Below are 21,834 nucleotides of genomic sequence, written 5' to 3' on the forward strand. Positions count from 1 at the left end.
CGAGTGCGTGCTGCAGGTGGTTAGCAAAGACAGTACAAACTGCTCCCTTAACAGTCCTTAGTGTCAGCCTCCGAGGGCCCTTCGATGCTCCTTGTGTCTCCGAACTGGAGCTGGTCCCATCCAAGCAGTCCCATGCAAGCTGGTTTGCATTTTTCCTGATGCAGGTCTCGGGTCATTGTTCATGAGGCAGTGCTACTTAGCACAGCCATTTACTGAATAAGCACACTTCACAGTAGGCAGTCCACGCCCACTTAGTCCCTCCAGGCAGAAACATTTTAACACACAAGAAGAGAGTCTGTAACTTCACATACAACCATCACAGAAGTACACAAGTATCATACATAGAATCCACAGAATACAAGCTTTCAGTAGACCCCTTACACGGGCCCCTTTGCACAACATTTGTACCCAACACCCATTCGTGATTACAGCAATGCCCTTGCTCAGAGCTAAACAAATTAAATTTATCCACGCCAGCTTTGGCAATGGTCTGAAATCCAATTCACACTGGTACAATGTATGAATCCTCATTCCCCAAAATGTAGGCATCTTTGGCCTTAGCCATGAAAACAAAATGTAGTCGTGTCTCGGTTTCCCTTTTCCACAGAGCACACCAATCCTGGGATGCCTCTTCTCAGGTGAGAAGGTCCAAACTCAATTACAGGTATCAACAGTGAAATGTCAGTATTGACAGTTTTTTAACACTGTGACGGTCCGGGCCGGGTCTGGGAACTGCTGAGAGCGTCCGCTCAGGGTGAATTGCTCAAATCCCGGGCTCTCTCTAGCCCCCAGACTGGAAGCCCTTCCAAACAGGCCAGAAGCCAGTCCCACAGAGCGCTTTAGCTACCTGCCTGAAGCCTCACAAGGAAAACCCCTTCGGTACCCCAGCAATATCCATGCCCCAGATGGCCCTAGGCCTCATACACAGGGGAGGAGGGGGGGCGGGGCATAGAACCCAATCTCACCTACCCCGAACAAGTTCTGTCCGGTTCCAAGAAACCAGCCACAGATCCCTGCTCAAATTACCCTTTCGACCTTACCCACAAATCACGCTGAGCCAGTCCTTTAGAATCTACAATCTAAAGGTTTATTGCTACAAGAAAGAAAAGCATGAGAGTGAGGCTGCCAAAGTATCAGACATTACATGCATCGAAACTCCCAGTTCTCCATGCAGGCTCTAGCAGAGATGTTACAGCTGCTGGCTTAAAAGTCCTTGTTGCACAGCCTAGGATCAGGATGGGTCCACAATTCTTTCCGGCCCTTTAATCCCTGCATTGCTGCCTCTGGGATGAAATGCTAAGCTGAGTACCAAGATGGAGTCAGCCACATGGCCTCTTTATACATCCTTCCTGGTCTCTTCTTGGCTGCAGCAGGTCACCTGGCCAGCGGCCTATCACTATGTTCCCTGCTGGTAGCCTTGAGGTGTCGGTCACCAATCCCGAGGTGTGTCCTTGGCCCATTGAGTGCTGTTGTCCACAGGGCCTCGCTAATTAGCATGTCCTTAGGCTGGGCTCTGCCCAATGCTCAACCACATTCAGAGAGACTTCCAGTCTCCATACAGATTATAGATTCTGAACTCCACACACAGACATTATACAGATATATGAAGAGGAGATACAGAATCAGAAGAAAGTTAGCTTTTGTGTGACCCCTCACATGGCCCCCTTTGTACCACTTTTGGGGCGAACACCCCCCCCATGGGTGCAGCAGTGACCCAGCTGCTCCCCTCACAATCCAATAACGTGACAAACATACAGTGTGTCCTGGGTACATTTCTTAACAGTTTCCAGGGCCCTTGCAGAAAATCACGCACATTGCACAGTGACACTTCTTAGGGGCCTCCCCTTGCTCAGCTTCAGCTGTCCCCAGAGCTGAATGTGGGCCCACAGCTCTCTCCTCAGCCATTCCAGGCTGACGGGCACCTCCTGCAGACAGAGAGCTGGGAAGAAACCCTTCCCCCTCAGGCCTGCTGCCCCTCCCAGCAGCCACACTGCCAGGGTCCACACACTGAGCTCCCTCAAACAAATCACTTTCATTTCGTGCAAATTTGGTTTTACAAACCTCACCAGCAGGGCCAGGCCGAGCCATTTTGGCGTCCCGGGCCCGGGCACACGGTGCCACCCGCGGGCGCACGGCACATGCAGGGCTCCGTGGCCGTGGGGGGAAGGGCGCTGCTGGTATGCAGCTAGGGGTGAGCCGCGCCAGGCCGCACAGGGCCTTGGGGGGGAGGGCGCTGCTGGCCGGTGCCGCGGGGATGGGGGTGGCTGACGCTGCCTCGGAGCCGGTCACACGGCGCCTGAGGGCAGCTATAAGGGATGCCGTGCGCCCCTTGCAGCTGCCATCAGACGCCCCCCAATCGGTGGGCAGCTGCCCAGCTCGCCCATCCCTTAGTCCGGCCCTGCTCACCAGCCAACAACTCATCCCTCTCCAGAACTTGATCTTTTCCCTCAGCTAAAACTTCACTCTGGCCAGCCACTCCAGACTTCCTGCTTACTGGGCTCTTCCTGCCCTGTGTCTGATTCCAGCCTCGCCTCTGAGGCTTCAGGCACACAAGCAGAAATCATACGTACAGCCACACAGCTCTCTCCCTCCAGGAAACCTGGCTCCCAATAGGATTGACCAGCCACAGAGAACGTCTCAGGATCACACTCACCCCTTTCACAAACCTCCCTGTTAGCTACAGGCAGCACAGAAGATTCACACTCATATACATGGTCCGGGGCTGGGTTAAGGTATCAGCCCGATCACACATAGTAGCCACGCTATAATCACACCCCATACCCACACCGCTATACACTGAACTCCGGGGAGGATTCAGTCTCTGTCGGTCTTCCACTCCCTGGGGCTGGAGTTTCCTGGGATATTGAACAGTGACTGGAACATTCACGGGAGTAGGGTGGTTGGTTGGAACGTCCGGATTCTTAGCTTTCACCATTTCGATTGTGGCCTTCACTTTAGCAAGCCTCGCCTGTGCTTCCGCTTCTGCTTGCCTTCTCTTGGCCTCTCGTCGCTCACGCTTCTGCTCTACTTCCGCTTCTATTGCTGCTAGTCTTGCTTGTTTTCCTGCTTCTATTTGTGCTAGCCTCGCCAGATGTTCTTGTTGGGCGCGCTTCTCCTCTGTCTCTATTTTAGCTAGCCTCACCAGATGTTCTTGTTGGGCACGCTTCTCCTCTGTCTCTATTTTAGCTAGCCTCACCAGATGTTCTTGTTGGGCGCTCTTCTCTTCGGCCTGTATCTGTCAGAGAAACTCCATCACCTTCTCAGTTAGAGGTCTGTCAGCTACCTTAAGGGCAGCTTCCCACATAGAAGGCATTGGTGAGGGGAGAGGAGGGCTGCTATACCTTGCTTCTACCCTCTCCTTGGGGGTATGAATCTGCCCTAGAGCTGGACATCATGCTTTAACTAGCCTAGCTATCCAGTTATCCCAAAAGCTACAATAAAATAAACCTTTTGGGTAGGATGGTCTGTGTCTGACTTAAGCTTCACCTTCTGTCTGCCTCTCCCCAAGGCAGCACAGAAAACAAAAGAAAAGAAAAGAGAGCAAGAGAAAAAAACTGCAAAGCTTGCAACTCAAACCCTGTGTCCTTTTAAAAATCCCGGGTTCTCAAAATAATTCCACAGCTATGCCACCGTGTCAATGCTTTTCCCCCACTCTGGCATGATAAATGCAGAAGTGGGGCCCGCAAAAGTTCCTCAAAACCTTATCTTCCCCGGCTTTGGTATAAAGCTTCTCCCCAACATCTTAAAACCCTAGATTTTGGGGATAAACAATCCGTTGCCACCACTCGAGTAATAATAAAGAAACTTGGGGAAATCTCAGCCCCCAAAAGTAAAAAACCAGGACATAGAAATTAACCAAGATCAGGTTCATAAAAAGAAAAGAGAAAGAACTTTTATTAGCACCACAATATTCCTGTGGCAAGTGTTGCCTCTTCCTGAGCTTACTTGATTTATATACATGGATTTTCTGAAACTACACCAAACTGTAAGGTCTAAGGCTTTAAACTGCAACTTATTGTGATCTTTGTCAAACTTTGGAATCTGTGTTCCTCTCAGAAACTTACTATAAACTGCAACTTTGTAATCTTTTTAACTCTCAGCTACCTTGCTTGTGTAGACAGGCAGCAAGTTTTTGTGCAAAAGCAGACACAGCCTAACGCAAAAACTCTTGCGTTAAAAGTTTTTGCGCAAAATCTTGCCAATGTAGACATAGCCTGGGAGACTAGCTGCAAGCTGCTGAGCTGACGTCACTGTGGGCTAATGGTGCACTAGCACTGAGGCGCCTCCACTGTGAGCTGAACTTGCTGAAGAGCTGACATCACTGTGTGCTGAGGGGAGCCTGGAGCTATACTGCTGAAGAGCTGACATCTGCTATGAGCTGAACCCACTGTTGCTGTGGGGAGCCCGACACTGTATTGCTGAGCTACTAGCAGAGCGGCTGGTGGGGACGAGTGGCGGGCGGCCGGTAGGAGCAGCAGCAGGCAGCCATGGAGCAGCTGCAGGAGCAACCAGCTGGCGGCCAGGGGCGTGGGCCGAGATGGCTGGCGGAGCAGGGCAGTTTGTGGGATGGCTGGAGCGGCTGACGGGACAGCAGGTGGAGTGTGGCGGAGTGACTTGCATTGACGGCGGCAGCAGAACCCTACGGAGAGGCGGACCCGGCAGCGGACCATGTCAGGTGTATCAACCCTCCCCGTCCATTCCACCCACGCTGGGATGGTGAAACCCTGCCGGGTGAACTTTTGAACCCTGGGGCGGCACTGACCCGGGGCAGAGACTTTGGGGGTGTCAGACTTTGGGACTTTGGAAGATTTTTGGGTTGCTGGACCCAAGAGACCCTTTGGGTGTTGGACTTTTGGGGACGTTGGGGGATTCGTGCCTGGGGGATGGGTCTTTGCTCATGTTTGGTCTATGAATCCGAGTTGTGGTGTTTTCCCAAGTTAATGCTGATGTCGGTTCCTTCATGTTATTAAAGATTTGCTGCTATACTGAGGCTCTGCGCTTGAGAGAGGGGAAGAATTGCTTCTTTGAGGCGCCCAGGAGTGTATGTAAGATTTCCCAGGTCACTGGGTGGGAGCTCGAGCCAGTGTTGTATTATGTCCTTGGGAGGAGACCCCCTAGATACTGAACCCGGCCCTTGCTGCTATTAACTCGGCCTAGCAGAAGGGTTACATAAAGAGAAGGAGCACATGTGAGACTCTTTCTTTTTCCTTCCTCTGATCCTGCTGAGAGCTCCTCTCCAGTGTCTCTCCTGACCAGCTTCCCCATCTATGATGAGCAGACAGACCCTGCAGGATCCATATGCCTTTCCTCCTTCTGCAACCCATATGTCTGTGTCAGCGTGTGAGTGTCATAGGGCAGAAATGAATGGGAGTGAATGAATGGAAGGGTGTGTGCTTCCTTGCTTGTCTCTGTGTGTGTGTATGTGTGTGTGTGTGTGTGTGTGTGTGTGTGTGAGAGAGAGAGAGAGAGAGAGAGAGAGAGAGAGAGAGAGAGAGAGAGAGAGAGAGAGAGTTCTATCTTCTTTATTTTAAACCTCTGGTGGCTGCGTTCTCCTCTTTAGTTTTACCTAGTGGAAATAAACCCATATTAGTGTAATCTTAGATGGTCTCCAGTGAGGATATTTTTGGGGTAACAGCAAGCATAATGACTAGATGGAAAAGTCACAAATTAATATACTCATGGAGGGACCCCCTCCCATGGGCCAAGACTTTAGTGGCAAAGGAGAGGAAAACCCATTTTTTTAAATGCACAGACATCAGATTCCCATTCCCAAACCATAAAACAATAAAACCTAATGGATTTATCTAAACTTTACCCTACTTACACATCGTGAAGAGTCTTTTCTTGGAGGTAGACAAGATGTCTGTCCCCCTTAGTAGCTGGACAGAAACTGCCCAGGGACAGAGGAGGAAAAAAACAAAAAATTATTTTGTACCAGTTTAAAATTCTTACCAACATTCCTATTGGCCGACTCTACCTGGCTTAGGTATAGTTAACCCTTCAGTCCCCAGGCAGCCGGCCATCTCTCATGATCATGACAGTCTTTTACATAGAAACATTTGTCCCTTTCTGATAAATTTTGATCCACACACATCCCAAATTTTCACGGGCCACACACTGAATGAAAGGTGGCAGTGATTTTCCACATTAAATGTTGGTTTTCTTAATATGTCCAGGAATGGCGATCGGCGGAATAAATAATTAAATTTTTCATGAGCTGACTTCCCATAGACACCAGTGGATAGATACTACCAGTTAGGTTGGGTTGTATAGTGATTTCACATGCTTGGAGAACCGTTTCATCTTTGTGTAGGGTAAAATTTGCCAACTTCCACCCTGCCATTAATTGTCTCTCCCTGTCTGTAATGTTTTCCCTCAACAGTTTCCTTATTTCCAAAGGCAAATTTCCTTGTAGACCTTTCCAGATGATTTGAACGACCAATTGCTGGCTTATTTCCTGGGCCTCTGTACAGGCTAATGCTAGGGACACATTTATATATGGAGATGTACCTATCTCATAGAACTGGACGGGACCTTGATTCCCTTTATGTATCACAATACTCAACAGCTCTTGGGACTTCTCCTTAATGTGCATCTGTAAATATGCTTGACTCAGATCAATCTTGCTGAAGTTTTGTCTCCCAGCCTGACCTGCAAAGACGCAGGGAAGGGGGAATTACTATGCACACAACACTGGGTTAACAGTTACCTTAAAATTTCTTCAAATCCGATATTAGGACTCCATTTCTATGTAGGAGCTCCAGGTCAGCTTCATCTTTTGGCCTGATGGCATATGGCACAATTCTGGCCTTCAGATATTTTGGCTGGCTGCCGAGTTTAATGTTCAGCTTCACAATGATTCCCCTCGTACTTTCCAGATCCTCTCCAAAACCAGCAGCATGTTTCTTTAATTAATACATCGGTCAGACCTGTTTCTGCTTTAGTCATCCGGTGCACGTCAGCGAGATCTTCTTACGCCACGATCTCCCCGCTAAGGCTGGGTAATGGCCTTTCACCACAAACAGTGGCAATTCAGCAGTCTATCCATTGAACTCCACCTTAACATCACTAGTGGTCTGTAGGGGTACCGCTTCTCCCGCATACGTCTCCAGAACGATCTTTGTTGCCTTAAGCAGAAGGTGCTTTAGCTTTTTCTTATACCTCGTGTCTGACACCAATGAAACTGCTGCACTGGTGTCCACTTCCATGTGTACAGGTTTGCCACCCAACAATGGGGTTACCCCGTATTCAAAGGAGCTCCCGGCAAAGACAAAACATAGGAGGGCCCTTCTTCTTCAGATGGAGTGTAACCTTGGTCATCGGAAGTCTGCTCCATGGGATGCAGATTTTCCTTTTTGTCCTGCCAGACCACAGGCCGTTTTTCCGACAAAGCTCTGTAGTGTCGACATACTGTGTTGCGGTCGGTTCTCACCCCCACCTTCCAGAACAGCAAAAGGTTTGTTTCTTACACTGACTTCTACTTCTTCTGTTGCTGGAGGCAGCACAGGTATCCCACCCTCATCGCCGCTTTGTTATATCGTGTGGAGTTCCACAATTGAGGAAGAATCACTGGAGACACAGAGATCCTGAGCAGTTGCAAGTGTCCATTTATTTCATAATAAAGAATTAACTAGAAGCAGCCCAACCCAGCTGGACTGACCCTTAGTGACCTAACTCAGGTACTATAACAACAAGATCTATATCAACAACCCCAATACACAATAATCTCTTCACATACCCCCTGGAACAATGAGGGGGCAGTGGGTCGTGCAGCAGTTGCTTTTTTAATGGGGAGGTGTACTCCCCTCACACCTTTCCCTGGCTGTAGGGGTGAGCGCCACAGGGCAAAGGGAGGAGAGGAGCCAACGGGTACAGGTTTCTGAGGGCAGAGGTGGCATGAGAGTGGGGCTTCCGGGGAAGCGGTAGGGAGTAGGGTCTTGAGGAAAGTAGTAAAAATGTGGGGTGTGATGGAAGGGGGGATTGCGCAGAGTCTCAGGAGCATGGAGTGGCATGTGGGGGGACCATGGTGAAAAGAGGTGGTGAAAAGCAGAGACACCAGCATGTAGACAATGACTAGTGGAAGTTTCTCACCTGCCCAGGAGAAGGGGATTAACCAAAGGAAGGGATGTGTCTACCTCGGGGGACGTGTGTTCTGTGGTTTTGAGAAGTGGCAGTACTGACTGGGAAAACATGAAGAGAACAGACTAAGCCGAATGCTGGGGATTCAGGGGCCTCTGTACCCCTGCCCCAAGGGGTCTCACACTACCTATCCCCTTACTCCGATGTTCACATCATACCCGGGCTGTGCTGTATCTCTGAGAAGCGTTAAATCCTCTCTATTCTACTGACTGGTGGAGTCACATCTGGCTGCTGATGGAGGTGCTGGGTCAGGGGGTCCCCGATGCGCCATAATGCCCCCCGACACATGCCCCCAGACTTCTCTCGAGTACCCCTAAGGGTACTCATAGCACTGACTGAGAAACATGGGGCTAGGCCCCTCGCTGCCCCCCGCAGGGAGAGGGGGTCAGGTGTGGGTTATGGGCTGTCTGACCCAGCACTCGGGAATCCGGCTGGGCCGCCATCCTGGAAGTCAGAGTCTGAGGCAGCCCCAGGGTAAACCCAGCGCCAAGTATCAGGAGCAGGGCCTGGTTTCCACAGTGGGGCCAGGTCAGGACACCAGGAAGAGAGGAGGAAAGACACATTCCGGAGCAGGGCGGGAGGTGCAGGGAGGCAGGTTTGGCCACTGCCATTCCGAAAAGGTGCCGTTTCAAGGGCTTCCTGCTGGGTTATTGACAGAGATGGGAGCAAAGGCTGGTTCCCTCCCCCGCTCTCCAGCAGCAGCCGATAGCAGGCAGGTGTCTGGGGGTGGAGGGAGGCACCCGGTGGCTAAACATTGGTCATCCTCTGATCTTCTTAGATCCAGTCATGACAGTGACTCACAGGGACGGCCCGTTTCTCAGGATATAAAGTGGCCCATCCTGGAGGCTTCTCAGCTTTTTCCAAGTCACAACCGCTGGGGACTCTCTGGTCCTGAGGACCCTGCCAGGAGCTACAGGTAACGCGGGGCCCCTCCATCCTCCATCGTCAGCATGTTTATCTAGGGGCGGGGGCATGCTAGACGGGTGCACAGGAGGTTTCTGTGGCTTGGAGAGTGGTGCAGGGAGGTCGTCCGGGACGTCCCGCTGTTACTGAGAAGATCATGGGGAGGCATCATGCTGCTGTGGGGGTGATTATGGGCTGCCAGAGCATCACCCCATTTTCAGAGAATGGGGGCACTGCTGTTATTGGGGGTGGGGTGGGATGGGTTGCTCCGGAAGGATGGACAGTTCAGCAGCTTAGCGGCTCAGCTGGTACTAGGGAGACATGGCTTCTAATCACTGGACTGCCACTGCCTCCCTGTGGGACATCGGCCAAGTCACGTAACTACTCCGTGCCTCGGTTTCCCCAGCAGTGCAAAGGGGACAGTAGCCCTGCCCAGCCTCACAAATGGTTGTGGGGTAAGCACAGCACCTGATCTGGGGTGCTGCCGTGATGGGAGCCACCCGGCACCGGAGAGCTATTCATTTCTGTGTTGTAGAGCTGCTGAGGGAAGTGGGGCCCTGTTACTAGGGCAATGTATGAGAAGGCAAACTTAGAGGAGAGGGGTGGGCTCAGGCCAGCTCATGGAAATCTTTGCCAGCTGGCTTAAGATTTCATCTCTCCCCCCAAAACAGATCAGAGGTTTCCATGGAACGTGCCCCTGGGGGAGCCTCTGGGTGGAAGTGGCCGATGGAGCTGAGTTGGGGGAGACTGGCCCCCCCTTGACACCACACGATCCCAGCGTGTTTATCCATGAGGGGCTCTGCTATCGCCCTACGGTACAGGCAGGGTAGCTGCGGGGCAGGGAAACTGCTTGTTCACACCTGACTCTTTAGCGAGCCCCTTACCTGAGGGTCATCCATCCTCCTGAAGACACCCCCGGCCAACGATTCACTGTCGCTCTCTCCCTGCAGTAAACCAGCGACGTCGCCGACTGTTCCCATCGCCACGGCCGCCATGCAGCTCCTGATCCTCGCCATGCTGGTCGCCGGGGCAGCAGCAGGTAGGGAAGAGCCTGGCGAGAAGCCACCGTTGGGCGGGATGGGAGGGTTCTGCAGTTTCGCCACAGGCCCTACAGGAGTGTTCCAGACATGGCTTAAGACACGTTGCAGCTCCGGAAGCGCGAAGATCCAGGAAGAGCCTAAATCGGTTCCACTGGTTGCGAAAGGGGATTAACATAGACAGGCCTCCTCGCTGATGAGCCTCCATTGCTTGTGGGGCCGGCCGGGAGCCCTGATTTCACAAGGGGTTTTCGTCCCGCGTCAGGACAGAAGGGAAGAATTTTGAAATTTCCCACAAACTGGAATGTTTTTTGGGGAGGAAAATCTGCTTCTCTGAGATTTCAATGTCTTTAAATGCAAAGCTTTTGTAAAAACATACAGAGCAGAGCACCATTTCGAATAGGACGCTAATTCTTTTAAGAAAAAAACCATGCGTAGAAAACTATTTTTAAAAAATCAAAATGGCTTTTTTCCAGTAATGTCAGATACACATCCCATGACTCGCCAGGCACCACTAGATAAGGAGAAGCCAGTGCATCATGGGAGTCCCGGGCTATGAGGCATCCTGGGAGCTATAGTTTGATTGTGGAGCCCGGCCCACAGAGGTTGATTTGTTTGGATCTGATAAAAGAAGTTGCCTGGCTACCAGCTCATTTCCAGACACTTTCAGCTTCAGCCAAATGGCATTTTCCAATAGGAAGAAAAAAGTTTCAATTATTTGTATTGTGGCAAAGCCGAGAAATGCCACTTGGTGACCGACTCTGGGCAGTGCTGAGCCTGTGCTAACGGTGATTTCCGGAGACCGATCATTTGATCAGCTCTGGGGGCTTTTTCTTGGGAACAGCAAAAGGCGCTTTCCTGACTCTAGGGCCGCAGTTCCCGATCACTGGTCTACAGAGCGGTGGGGGGCCATGAACCCCTGACAGGCCACACCCCCAGCTACTAATGAGCCCCACCCACCGGGGAGCTCCGTTCCCTATAAGGTGCGCGCCTCTGCGTCCTCTAACAATTCCCCCCCCCACTCCCCCGGCAAGTGGCGCTGCAGACTGCCCTGTGTGCTGTGGCTGCAGCCGGGCCGTGGTGAGGCTGTCCCTGCCGGGCGAGCCTCACCAGGGCCTTGGTTCCAGCTCAGGCAGCAACTACGTGGCCTGACTGATGGGGCTGCATGGTGGGCGGCTGCCCCATGTCCTTCCTGCTGCAGGGCCAAGCGTGCCAGGGGCAGGCACATCAGGAGAAAGACAGAGCCGCTCTCCCTGCCCCATGGCAAATTGCACAGATATGGGGGTGTTGAACCCTGTGTGGCCTATGAGCCCGTTCTGCCTGGGACAGCCTGAGGTCACCTCGTGCTCTGCACGGCTGTGCACAAGTGGCAGCTCACAGAAGCTCATGGCCCTTCTGCCACCAGTCAATTCATTCGGCCGTGGCTGATGCTCACCCCGGCCCCTGTCCGGCTGCTGACTGACGTGAACCTCTCTCCACAGCAGCCTTAGAAAGAAGAAGAATCATAGGCCTTGGGGGGCATTCCTGCACCAACGGCTCCCGGCCCTATCAAGTGGCTCTCGTGAAGGACGGCCACATCCACTGCGGCGGGAGCCTGGTAGACAGGAAGTGGGTGTTGACTGCCGCGCACTGCAACAAAGACATCAGGTAAGTCGGCGCGGGGGTGGGAGGAGGGCGGGTGACACCACGTCCTTAGTTCTTATCTTCTCTTTGGGGTCCCCCATCTGTGTCCATGTCTCCCTCTGCCCCCTCCCAAATCCCAGCCTCATCCTCCCGTTTTTCCAGCCCTTGCACCATTTTGTGGCTTTTCTCTGTACCCCAGAGGTGGCAGGCCCGTATAGCTCTCCACAGTTGTGTGGACAGAAGGAAATCTGCCCACGGCACTTGCTAGCATCATTCCTTGGAGCATCCCCCTGCTTTTCAAAATACTGTATGAGTTGAGGGCAGGAGCTCAGTTGCATACAGCCCCATCTTTCATAAACACGCCACTGATCGTGGATTCTTTGCCCCTGGCTTTTGGCTGGGCCGACCAGATATCTCAGGAATATCAGGACTGTCCCACTATAGAAAGTCTCACTTCTGTATGCAATCCTATCCCTCACCTAAAAAACGTGACCTGGCTTTTAACACTGGCCCGTGGCTTCCCCTATTCGTGGGACCCCTAAAAATGGTTTGCTTTACTTTTGCCTCATCTGATTCACTGTGGTTGCTCATCCCAAATTATAGCTCCAAGCGGTAGCACTGAGAATGGCAAAAAGCAAATCTGGGTCAAAGAATTTCAAATTTTCCAGTGAATCCAAACGACAGGGGAGAAAAGTTGGTTTTGTTGTTGCAAAAATGTTCTCAAAATAAACGAACAGGACACTCGGATAGAAAAAGGCTCCAAAGCATATATTAGCATGTTAGAAAATGTCGACATAAGATATTGAAATTTTTAAACATATAATTAGTATGTCTGAATATAATTTAATATTGTATATCATCATCATTATTATTATAATTATTATTTTTCAAATATGATAATTCCTGTTTATCCTAACTCAGGATGCATCTACACAGCACCCTTATCTCAAAATAATCTATGTAATTACCACTACACAAATTACATAGCTTATCGAGTTTATTTCAGCTGGGTAAAACCGGGCACAAGAAGCAGCAGTGTCAGCAACAGTGGCTAAGAATGTGAAGAAGGGGATTATTCAGACCGGGGAACAGATAACAAAGTATACTGCCTACACGTGGCAGGAGAACAAAGCAGGCTATGTCCAGCCATTGGGCCTAAAAATAACAGGACCAACTCTACAGTGCATGATACTATAGAAATGGGGGATACATGCACCTGAATAAGGTGAAACTTGCATATAAAGTAACCAATACTTCTATTTTTGTGTCTGTGGCTTGCTCCATACGCGCCCTTCCCCATGACGCTGCTCAGTTCTGTCAAGGCGATGTGTGTGCCAAGAAAAAACCAAGCTCAGATGAGTCTGGAATCAAACTGAGCCGTATGGGACCCAAGCTGATGAGATCTCAGAGGTCGCCTCTGTTCCAGGAAATCCACTCATGGCCCAACATTATTTCTTTGCCTCCCATGAGCTCTGATTCACCTCCCCTTGATCTCCTCCTTTGCCCTGTCTCCACGCAGGTCAGTGCGGGTGCATCTGGGGGATTATAATCTGAGGACAAACGAAGGCACAGAACAGTTTCGAAGAGTTAAAAATGTCATTGTGCACCCGGAGTATAATCGACGCCCCCGGGACAACGACTTCATGCTCCTGGAGTTGGATGAACCAGCTGAACTCAACAACGACGTGAAAACAATCAGCCTGGCAACCCAGTGTCCTGCGCCTGGAACAAAGTGCATCATGTCAGGATGGGGCTCCATCACATCCCCCCAATGTAAGGGGTCTTGGAGTGTGGAAGGAAGGGATTGAGGTTGGGCTCAGCGTCGGGAAGGGGGCTGAAGATCATTAGGGAGACCTTGCCAAACTGTTGTCAACAGTCTTTGGCGTCTCATACTGGAAATTTTTCAACTTGAAATAACTGTTGCTGCAAAATGCAACTTTGACAACACCAACATTTAAAAAAAAAAAGAACAAGTTAAAAATTACCTAGAAAAGTTAGATGCCTGCAAGTCACCATGGTCTGATGAAATGCATCCTAGAATACACAAGGAGCTGATAGAGGAGGTATCTGAGCCTCTAGCTATCATCTTTGGAAAAGCTATCATCATTGCAGGAGCAGTAACAGTAGTTCGAATTAGGAGCTTTAATTTTACTACCTAGCCCATGCCACGTGTAGCCACGGGCATGTAGTTCAAACTACCAGGCATTTAAAAATGGTGGTGCCTGGGAACATGCAAATGAAGCCTGGGGTATTTAAATCCCAGGCTTCATTTGCAAGTTCGAATGACTACATTAGCCACCCTAGTTCGAACTAGGGTGGCTAGTGTAGACATACCCTAGCAGATTAGTAAGACATGATTTCCCTTTACAGAAACCATGTTGACTTTCCCCCAACAACTTATGTTCATCTATGTGTCTGACAATTTTATTCTTTACTAGAGTTTCAACTGATTTGCCCGGTACTGACCTTAGATTTACCCGTCTATAATTGCCAGGATCATCTCTAGAGTCCTTTTTAAATACTGGCATCACATTAGCTATCTTCCAGTCATTGGGTACGGAAGCTGATTTAAAGGATAAGTTACAAATCACAGTTAATAGTTCAGCAATTTCCCACCTGAGTTCTTTTAGAACTCTTGGGTGAATACCATCTGGTCCCGGAGACTTGTTACTGTTTAATTTATCAATTTGTCCACAACTTCCTCTAATGACACCTCAATGTGGGACAATTCCTCAGATTTGTCACCTAAAAAGAATGGCTCAGGCTTGGGAATCTCCCCAATATCTTCAGCAGCGAAGACAGAAGCAAAGAATTCATTTAGCTTCTCCGCAATGACTTTGTCATCTTTGGGTGCTTCTTTAGCATCTTGATCATCCAAGGGCCCCACTGGTTGTTTAGCCAGCTTCCTGCTTCTGATGTACTTAAAAAACATTTTGCTATTATTTTTGAGCTTTTGGCTAGCTGCTCTTCAGACTCCTTTTTGGATTTTATTATATTTTTACACTTAATTTGGCAAAGTTTATGCTCCTTTCGATTTTCTTCACTAGGATTTCACTTCCACGTTTTAAAAGATATCTTTTTATTGGTCACTGCTTCTTTTACTTGGTTAAGCCAAGCCACAGTGGCACTCTTTTGGTTCTCTTACTGTGTTTTTTAATTTGGGGTATACATTTAAGTTGAAAAGTTTCCATGCAGCTTGCAGAGATTTTACTTTTGTCACTATACCTTTTAATTTCTGTTCAACCGTCTTCTTCATTTTTGAGTCGTTCCCCTTTCTGAAATTAAATGCTATAGTGTTGGGCTGCTGAGATATTTTTCCCACCATAGGGATGTTAAATTTTATTACATTATGTTCACTGTTTCCAAGCGGTTCAGTTATATTTATCTCTTGAACCAGATCCTGTGCTCCACTAAGCACTAAATTAAGAATAGCCTCTCCCCTTGTGGGTTCCAGAACCAGCTGCTCCAAGAAGCAGTCATTTAAGGTATCAAGAAATTGTACCTCTGCATCCCGTCCTGAGGCGACGTGGACCCAGTCAATATAGGGTTAGATTATATCCCCCACTATTATAGATTTTTTTATTTTGGTAGCCTCTGTAATCTCTCTTTAGCATTTCATAGTCAGTACCACCTGATCAGGTGGTTGATAATATATCCCTACTGTTATATTCTTATTATTGGAGCACAAAATTACTACCCATAGATATTCTATGGAACATCTAGGGTCATTTAAGATTCTTACTTCATCTGATTCTATATTTTCTTTCACATATAATGCCACTCCCCCACCAGCAGGGCCTGTTCTATCCTTCTGATTTATTTTGTACCCTGGTATGACCATATATCTCATTTGTTTCAGAAAAAAATACCTTCCCCCCCCCCCCCCAAAAAAATTTCATTTTGAAAACACAGAAACAGAATGGAAGATTTTTTTCTACTTGGAACATTTTCTTTGGAAATTTTATTTCCTTTTCATTTCAAAGCAATTTTAACACATTATAAAGACTCAGGTTAGCCTGTAACTTAAAAGCTGCTTCTTTGGGTTTAACCCACAGAAACTGATGACACTGTGCATTTTTGCAAGTCTCTAATGTACCACAGGACTACTTACTGGTTTTAAAATGTCACAGACATGCTTCTAGTCACAAGAAAAACTAAAATATCGCAACAACAAATTGTTTTACCTGAAATGAGGGTTTTTTCTGGCTTTTCCGTTAGTCAAATATCTCCTGTTTTAGAAAAGGAAAATGGCCAGATCCCAGCTGGGTCAATGGGCCGTAACTTCAGTGGGGTCAATGGAACCAGATCCTGAGCTGGGATCAAGCAGCCGTCATTCCATTGGGGTCAGTGGATCTATGCCATTTGAGGGCCTTGCACCCTCCTCACAAGCGTGTTTTCCTGTCATTGCCCAGTGACCTTCCCCAATGAATTACAGTGCGTAGAGCTCTACAGTGTCAGCCAGGACAGCTGCAAGGAGCGTTACAGGGGCTTGATCACAGAGAACATGCTCTGCGCTGGCGTGGAAGAGGGCGGCAGAGACTCATGTGAGGTAAGGGGCAACCTTGGAGATCGGGGCAGGTGCCGGGTGTCGGTGCTCACAGGGCTCGGTACTGTCCTATCCCCGGCAACCTCCAAATCCTTCCAGGCTGCTGCTGAGGGGCAGTCGTCAGCCCTCCCACTTGCCCCCTGGAAGAGCAGCCAGTCTGCCCCCCAGCTGCATCAAGGCCTAAATGCTCCAGCCACTTCTTTGGCCTGCCCTGACCCCCAGCACTGGTGGAGAAAACTGGGTTCGCCTGACCCCATTTCTGCTCTTTACACCCTTCCTGTCTGTATGTCCCTGCTGCCCCATGTGGTATGTCTGTCTGGCTGTCGCCCCCTGCTGGAGGGGATGGGACTTCTATGTATGTGTGTGTCTGATGCCCCCTGCTGGAGGGGAGGGACCTGCCCTCTGTGCACATGCACTGGGGTGTGGCTGTGTTTGCTGATACCTCTGTGTTGTCTTTCCAGGGCGATTCCGGAGGCCCACTGGTCTGCGACGGGATATTGCAGGGCGTGGTCTCCTGGGGAACAGACGTCTGTGCCCTGCCAAAACGACCTGGGGTCTACGCCAATGTCTGCAAAGCCGTCCAGTGGGTGACGGACACCATAAGGGACAGGCCCAACTAATAGGACTGAGGTCTCAAAGCACGTCAGTCTGGAGTGAGCAGGAGTGGTTCAGAAATCCAATTTGCTTTAGAATCTCGGGATTGTCCAGACAACCTGCTATTCTCATCCTGAAATCCAACTGACGACTTTGAGGTGGGTTTCCAGATCAAGAGATTGAATTAAATGTTTGGCCCGGGTCTACACTAAGACTTTATTTTGAAATAACTAACCCCATGGTCGAATTCGTAAGTGGTGTCCCCACACTATGAAGCCTGTTATTTTGAAATAAGGGGCTGCGGACTTAGAACTCTGTACTCCTAGTTTTCATCAGGAGTAACGCCAATTCTGAAATAGTAATTTCGAAATAACGGTAATGTGGATGCTCCGGTGCTGCTGATTCAAATGTATTGGCCTCCAGAAGTACTCCCACAGCTCTCCAGAGGGTTTCCTGAGGCTTTAAGTCTGAGGCAGCACGTCCGCATTAATGGAGCCTGCCTTGGACTCATTTTGATGCTTCCCTGTAGTGAGGAGATGCGAGGTGGAATTTGTTAAATCAGGAGCTCCTTAAGTCGAGTTTCAAAATAGTTTCTGGCCTCAGAGACGGGTTTTAAAATGCCATGAGTAGCACACAGATCTCTTGCATTGGTGCGGGTGGGGGAAGTGGCTATACCAGCTCTGAAGTCCTAAAGTCTGAAATCTCACGAAAGCTTTATTGTGCTACCGAAACAGAGCTACAGTGACCGATCTTCAGAGCCGATAGTCTAAATAAGGAGCTGGGATTGGTCCTGCCTAAGGCAGGGGGCTGGACTTGAAGACTCCTGAGGTCTCTTCTAGCTCTATGAATCTCCAGTTTGTGTTCAGCTGATTTTCCACCACAGACCCCAAATCCTTCTGGGAGTCTCTGCTTCTCTGGATAGAGTGCCCCATCCTCTAAGTCTGGCCGACTTTCTTTGTTTCTTTGTTTGGATGAATTTATCTACAGCCACTCACATCCCCATGAGTCTCAGTGTCAAACCTGACCAGGGGAGACTCCATCACCCAAACTTCACGTGATTTTCTGAGAAGTCTCATTTCAGAAAGCCTCACTCACCCTCCTGGAGGCGCGTATCTCATGAGACTCAGCTTTTGTGGCAAAACAATCACACTCTAGTCCTGGGGTTTGGAGAAAGAGAAATGAAACTGAGCCGTAGAGCATCAAAAACCAGCGAATAAACAAGCCCTAAAAGCTTTGTTTTGTTTTTTTACACCCTGTGATTTTTAAACCCAATCTCACAATTTTCAGGGGGCTCCGACTTGCCTAATTTGAAATTTTCCTTCAGAGCTTCTGTCTACACTGCAGTGTTTTTCCCGGAAAAAACAATACCTACGTCCACATTGCTATTGCATTCTTTCGACAGAAAGTTGAAAGAACGGAGGTTTTTTTCGGACGCCAGTAAACCTCATTCCACGAAGCAGCAGCTTTTTTCCAAAAAACGCTTTTTCAGAAAAAGGCGCATGTGTATGTGGAAGAGAGTGTTTTTTTGAAAGAAGAGGCCTCCAGGAAAAAACACTGGTGTCTTGTTGGCCACTGTCCACAGTAATTACAACTGAAATGCAAGAGAGCATCCAATCCATGTGGGAGCTATCTTTAAAAAAAAGCACATGGCTTTTTTGTTGCACTTTTGCTGTGTAGACACTCTCAATTTCAAAAGAAGTTTTTCCATAAGATCTCTTCAAGAAAAGCTTCTTCTAAAAGACGGCTGCAGTCTAGACATAGCCAGAGATGCCAGCAGAGAGGGTGGGAAGAGCACACACTGAACCCAAACAAGAAATTGTGTCAAGAGATCGACAGAGAGGCAACGAGTGCTCCTACAGGCCAGAGCTGGCTGGAAAATGAGTCTCCCGTTCCATGAGAAATTCAGAGATTTCGCAGAGGGGGAAGAGGAGGGAGCGAGGAAAGGCTGATTGTGAATGGGAGTGAAATGCTGACGTGTTTCACCTCTAACATGATGAGAATGCTAAAAATGGTTTTGCTCATGTGGAAATGTTGCGGTGCTATAATAAAAGTATTTTATTCCTATAATCCTGCCTCCTTTGGCATCATAAAATGTTTTGCAAAGGAAAAGAACCCATTCTTCAGGGCAGCGTTGGCATTTTGAGTAATTAAGTTTTGGCCTTGATGTTGCATGAGGGTGTGAAACCTAGTCTGAGTGTAGGAAAAACTTTCCAACTCTGAGCTGCAGTGGGGGAGGTCTAGATTGGAAAAAACAATTTCCCTAGGAGGATGGGGAAGCCCTGGGATGGGTTCTCTAGCAGCAGCAGGCAGGCATTGCTGGCTGTATGTGTGTAGGCTTTCTTTGTAAATGTGGACTGCTAGGGTACAAGCGCACCTTTCCTCCATGCTCCCCCAAGTAAGCTGCCCAGGGGAAGGAAGGTGTTCTGGGGGCAGAGTGCTGCTGCCCACCCGGACTTGCCCTCCCAGTGCTCTGAGGCCAAGCGGTGCTGCGCACCCTAACTCCTCCCTGCCCCAGTGCTCTGAGTCTGGCCACGCACCACAGTGCACCTTCCACCGGGGATGGGGAGGCTGTGGCAAACACGTACCCACTCCCCTCCTCCTCTCTGTGGTTGGGAAGGGTTAACACATGCATGGTGCACTGCCCTGCCTTCCAGGAGGCGGGGAAGGGGCGGGGCCTAGAAAAAGGGCCTGGGGGTGGAGCTCGGGGATTCCTCCCCCAACACTTTCACCGACTACCCATGAAGCCCAGCCCTGGCCTCACTCCTGGAGGAGCAGGGGAAATCAGCCCCAGCCTTCCCTTGGCTGACCAGAGCATGGTGGAGGGAGGCTCAGGAAATGTGAAACTCCTGCCTTCCCCTGGCTGGACAGAGCCTGCTTCCTTGGGGAACCGGGGAAGGGGGATGTGTGCATTTGCATCCTTCCCACCCTACACCCCGTCTGTATGCACCTGATACATCAAACATCCATCTTTGGGCTCCTTGGTCTCTCTCAAGGCTTTTCCCCACCCTGGCACGATAAATGCAGAAGTGGGGGCCCGCAAAAGTACCCCAAAACCTGATCTTTCAAGGCTTTGGTATAAAGCTTCCCCCCCAAATCTTAACAACCTACATTTGGGGGATAAAATCTCCACTGCCACCACCCAAGTGGTGAGAAACCAGAGAGAGACTTCTTGGGAAATCTCAGCCCCCAAAAGTAGAAAACCAGGACACAAAAGTTAACCAATACTGGGTTAATAAAAAGAAAAGAGAAAGAACTTTTATTATCACCACAATATTCCTGTTGCGAGCATAATGACTAGATGGAAAAATCACAAATTAATATCAATTGATATAGAAGGATACAGCTTACTCAGGAAGGACAGGCAGGGAAAAAAGAGAGGAGGTGTCGCCTTATATATTAAAAATGTACAGACGTGGACTGAGGTGGAGATGGACATAGGAGATGGGCATGTTGAGAGTCTCTGAGGGTATGTCTACACTACAAAGTTAGTTCGAACTAACTTTCATAGGTGCTACAATAGCGCCCCGTTAGTTCGAATTTAATTCGAACTAAAGGAGCGCTTAGTTCGAACTAGGTAATCCTCATTCCATGAGGATTAAGCCTAGTTCGAACTAGCTAGTTCGAATTAAGGGGTGTGTAGCCCCTTAATTCGAACTAGTGGGAGGCTAGTCCTCCCCAGGTTTCCCAGGTGGTCACTCTGGCCAACATCAGGGAAACTCTACTGCCCCCCTCCCAGCCCCGGACCACTTAAAGGGACACGGGCTGGCTATGGTGCCCGTGCCAGGTGCAAGCCTGCCAGCACCCAGCCAGCAGACCCTGCACCTGGCACGGCTCGAGCCACCCACCTGATGCCCCCCAGCCCTCCCCCTCTTCCCGGGACCAGGCTGGCGGCTCCCGGGAGCTTGCCCAGGACCGCAAGAGGCGGGCACCCGCCTGGGCTAGTGCAGACATCGTGGACCTCGTCCACGATCTCCGCACTAGGCACAGGAAAGTGGCCAGCTAGGGCAGGAGAGCTGCCAGCCTGGCCACCCAGGAGCAGGTGTGCATGAAAATCAAGGTGGTCCACTGAGACCCCCGACCCTGAGCCCTGAGCTTAGAACATAAAAACATAAAAATGGCCGTACTGGGTCAGACCAAAGATCCATCTAGCCCAGGAGCCTGTCTGCTGACAGCGGCCAACCCTAGGGACCCTGGAGGGGATGGACCGAAGACAGTGACCAAGCCATTTGTCTCATGCCATCCCTCTCCAGCCTTCCACAAACCTTGGGCAGGGACACCACTACTACCCCCTGGCTAATACCACTCCATGGACCCAGCCTCCATGACTTGATCTCACTTCCCTTTAAACTCTGTTCTAGTTCTAGCCTTCACAGCCTCCTGCAGCAAGGAGTTCCACAGGTTGACTCTTTGCTTTGTGAAGAAGAACTTTCTGTTACTAGTTTGAAGCCTGCTACCTATTCCATTCCTTTGGTGTCTTCTAGTCCTTCTTTATGGGAACTAATGAAGAACTTTTCTGTATGCACCCTCTCCACCCAACTCCTGCTTTTAGAGACCTCTATCCTGTCCCCCCTCCGTCTCCTCTTTTCTAAGCTGAAAAGTCCCAGTTTCTTTAGCCTCTCTTCATATGGGACCTGTTCCCAACCCCTGATCATTTTAGTTGCCCTCCCCTCTCCCACCCTCTCTCTTCCCCTCTCCCACCTCCTTTTCCCAGTCTCCTCCAGTTTTGTTCAATAAAGACAGATTCCATTTTTGAACACAATTGTCCTTTATTTTGTACATCAAGAAAAGGGGCTAGGGAAGGGTAAGTGGAAGGAGGTGAGGGAGGAATGGGGTACGAGCCCCCGATGGGGAGGACTGGGCTGGCTCTGCGGGCTTCTGGGGGTGGAAGCTCTCCTGCAGCCCACCAATTGCCCCCTCTCCCCAGATGGCAGCCTGCGGCAAGTGCAGCCGGGCTGATGGCCGAGTGGTGTGATGTGCCCAGTGTGGGTACTC

General features: G+C 49.7%; 1 protein-coding gene across 2 annotated transcripts; it reads left to right on the forward strand.

The window, feature by feature from the left end:
- Nucleotides 1–8,945: 8,945 nt before the first annotated feature.
- LOC102448950 (trypsin-like) lies at nt 8,946–19,824 on the forward strand. 2 transcript variants are annotated; one of them, XM_075906925.1, is made up of 6 exons: nt 8,946–9,055; nt 9,993–10,081; nt 11,564–11,726; nt 13,222–13,475; nt 16,115–16,251; nt 16,710–19,824. In XM_075906925.1, the coding sequence occupies exons 2-6, from the start codon at nt 10,036–10,038 to the stop codon at nt 16,866–16,868; spliced, it is 759 nt and encodes a 252-aa protein (XP_075763040.1). In that variant the 5' UTR covers nt 8,946–9,055; nt 9,993–10,035; the 3' UTR covers nt 16,869–19,824. The 2 variants fall into 2 exon arrangements, with proteins under 2 accessions (XP_075763040.1, XP_075763039.1); XM_075906924.1 differs by having other exon boundaries at nt 11,561–11,726; nt 16,710–19,822.
- The last annotated feature ends 2,010 nt before the right edge of the window (nt 19,825–21,834 follow it).

The sequence above is a fragment of the Pelodiscus sinensis genome, chromosome 24 (assembly GCF_049634645.1).
Source record: "Pelodiscus sinensis isolate JC-2024 chromosome 24, ASM4963464v1, whole genome shotgun sequence".
Lineage (NCBI taxonomy): Eukaryota > Metazoa > Chordata > Testudines > Trionychidae > Pelodiscus > Pelodiscus sinensis.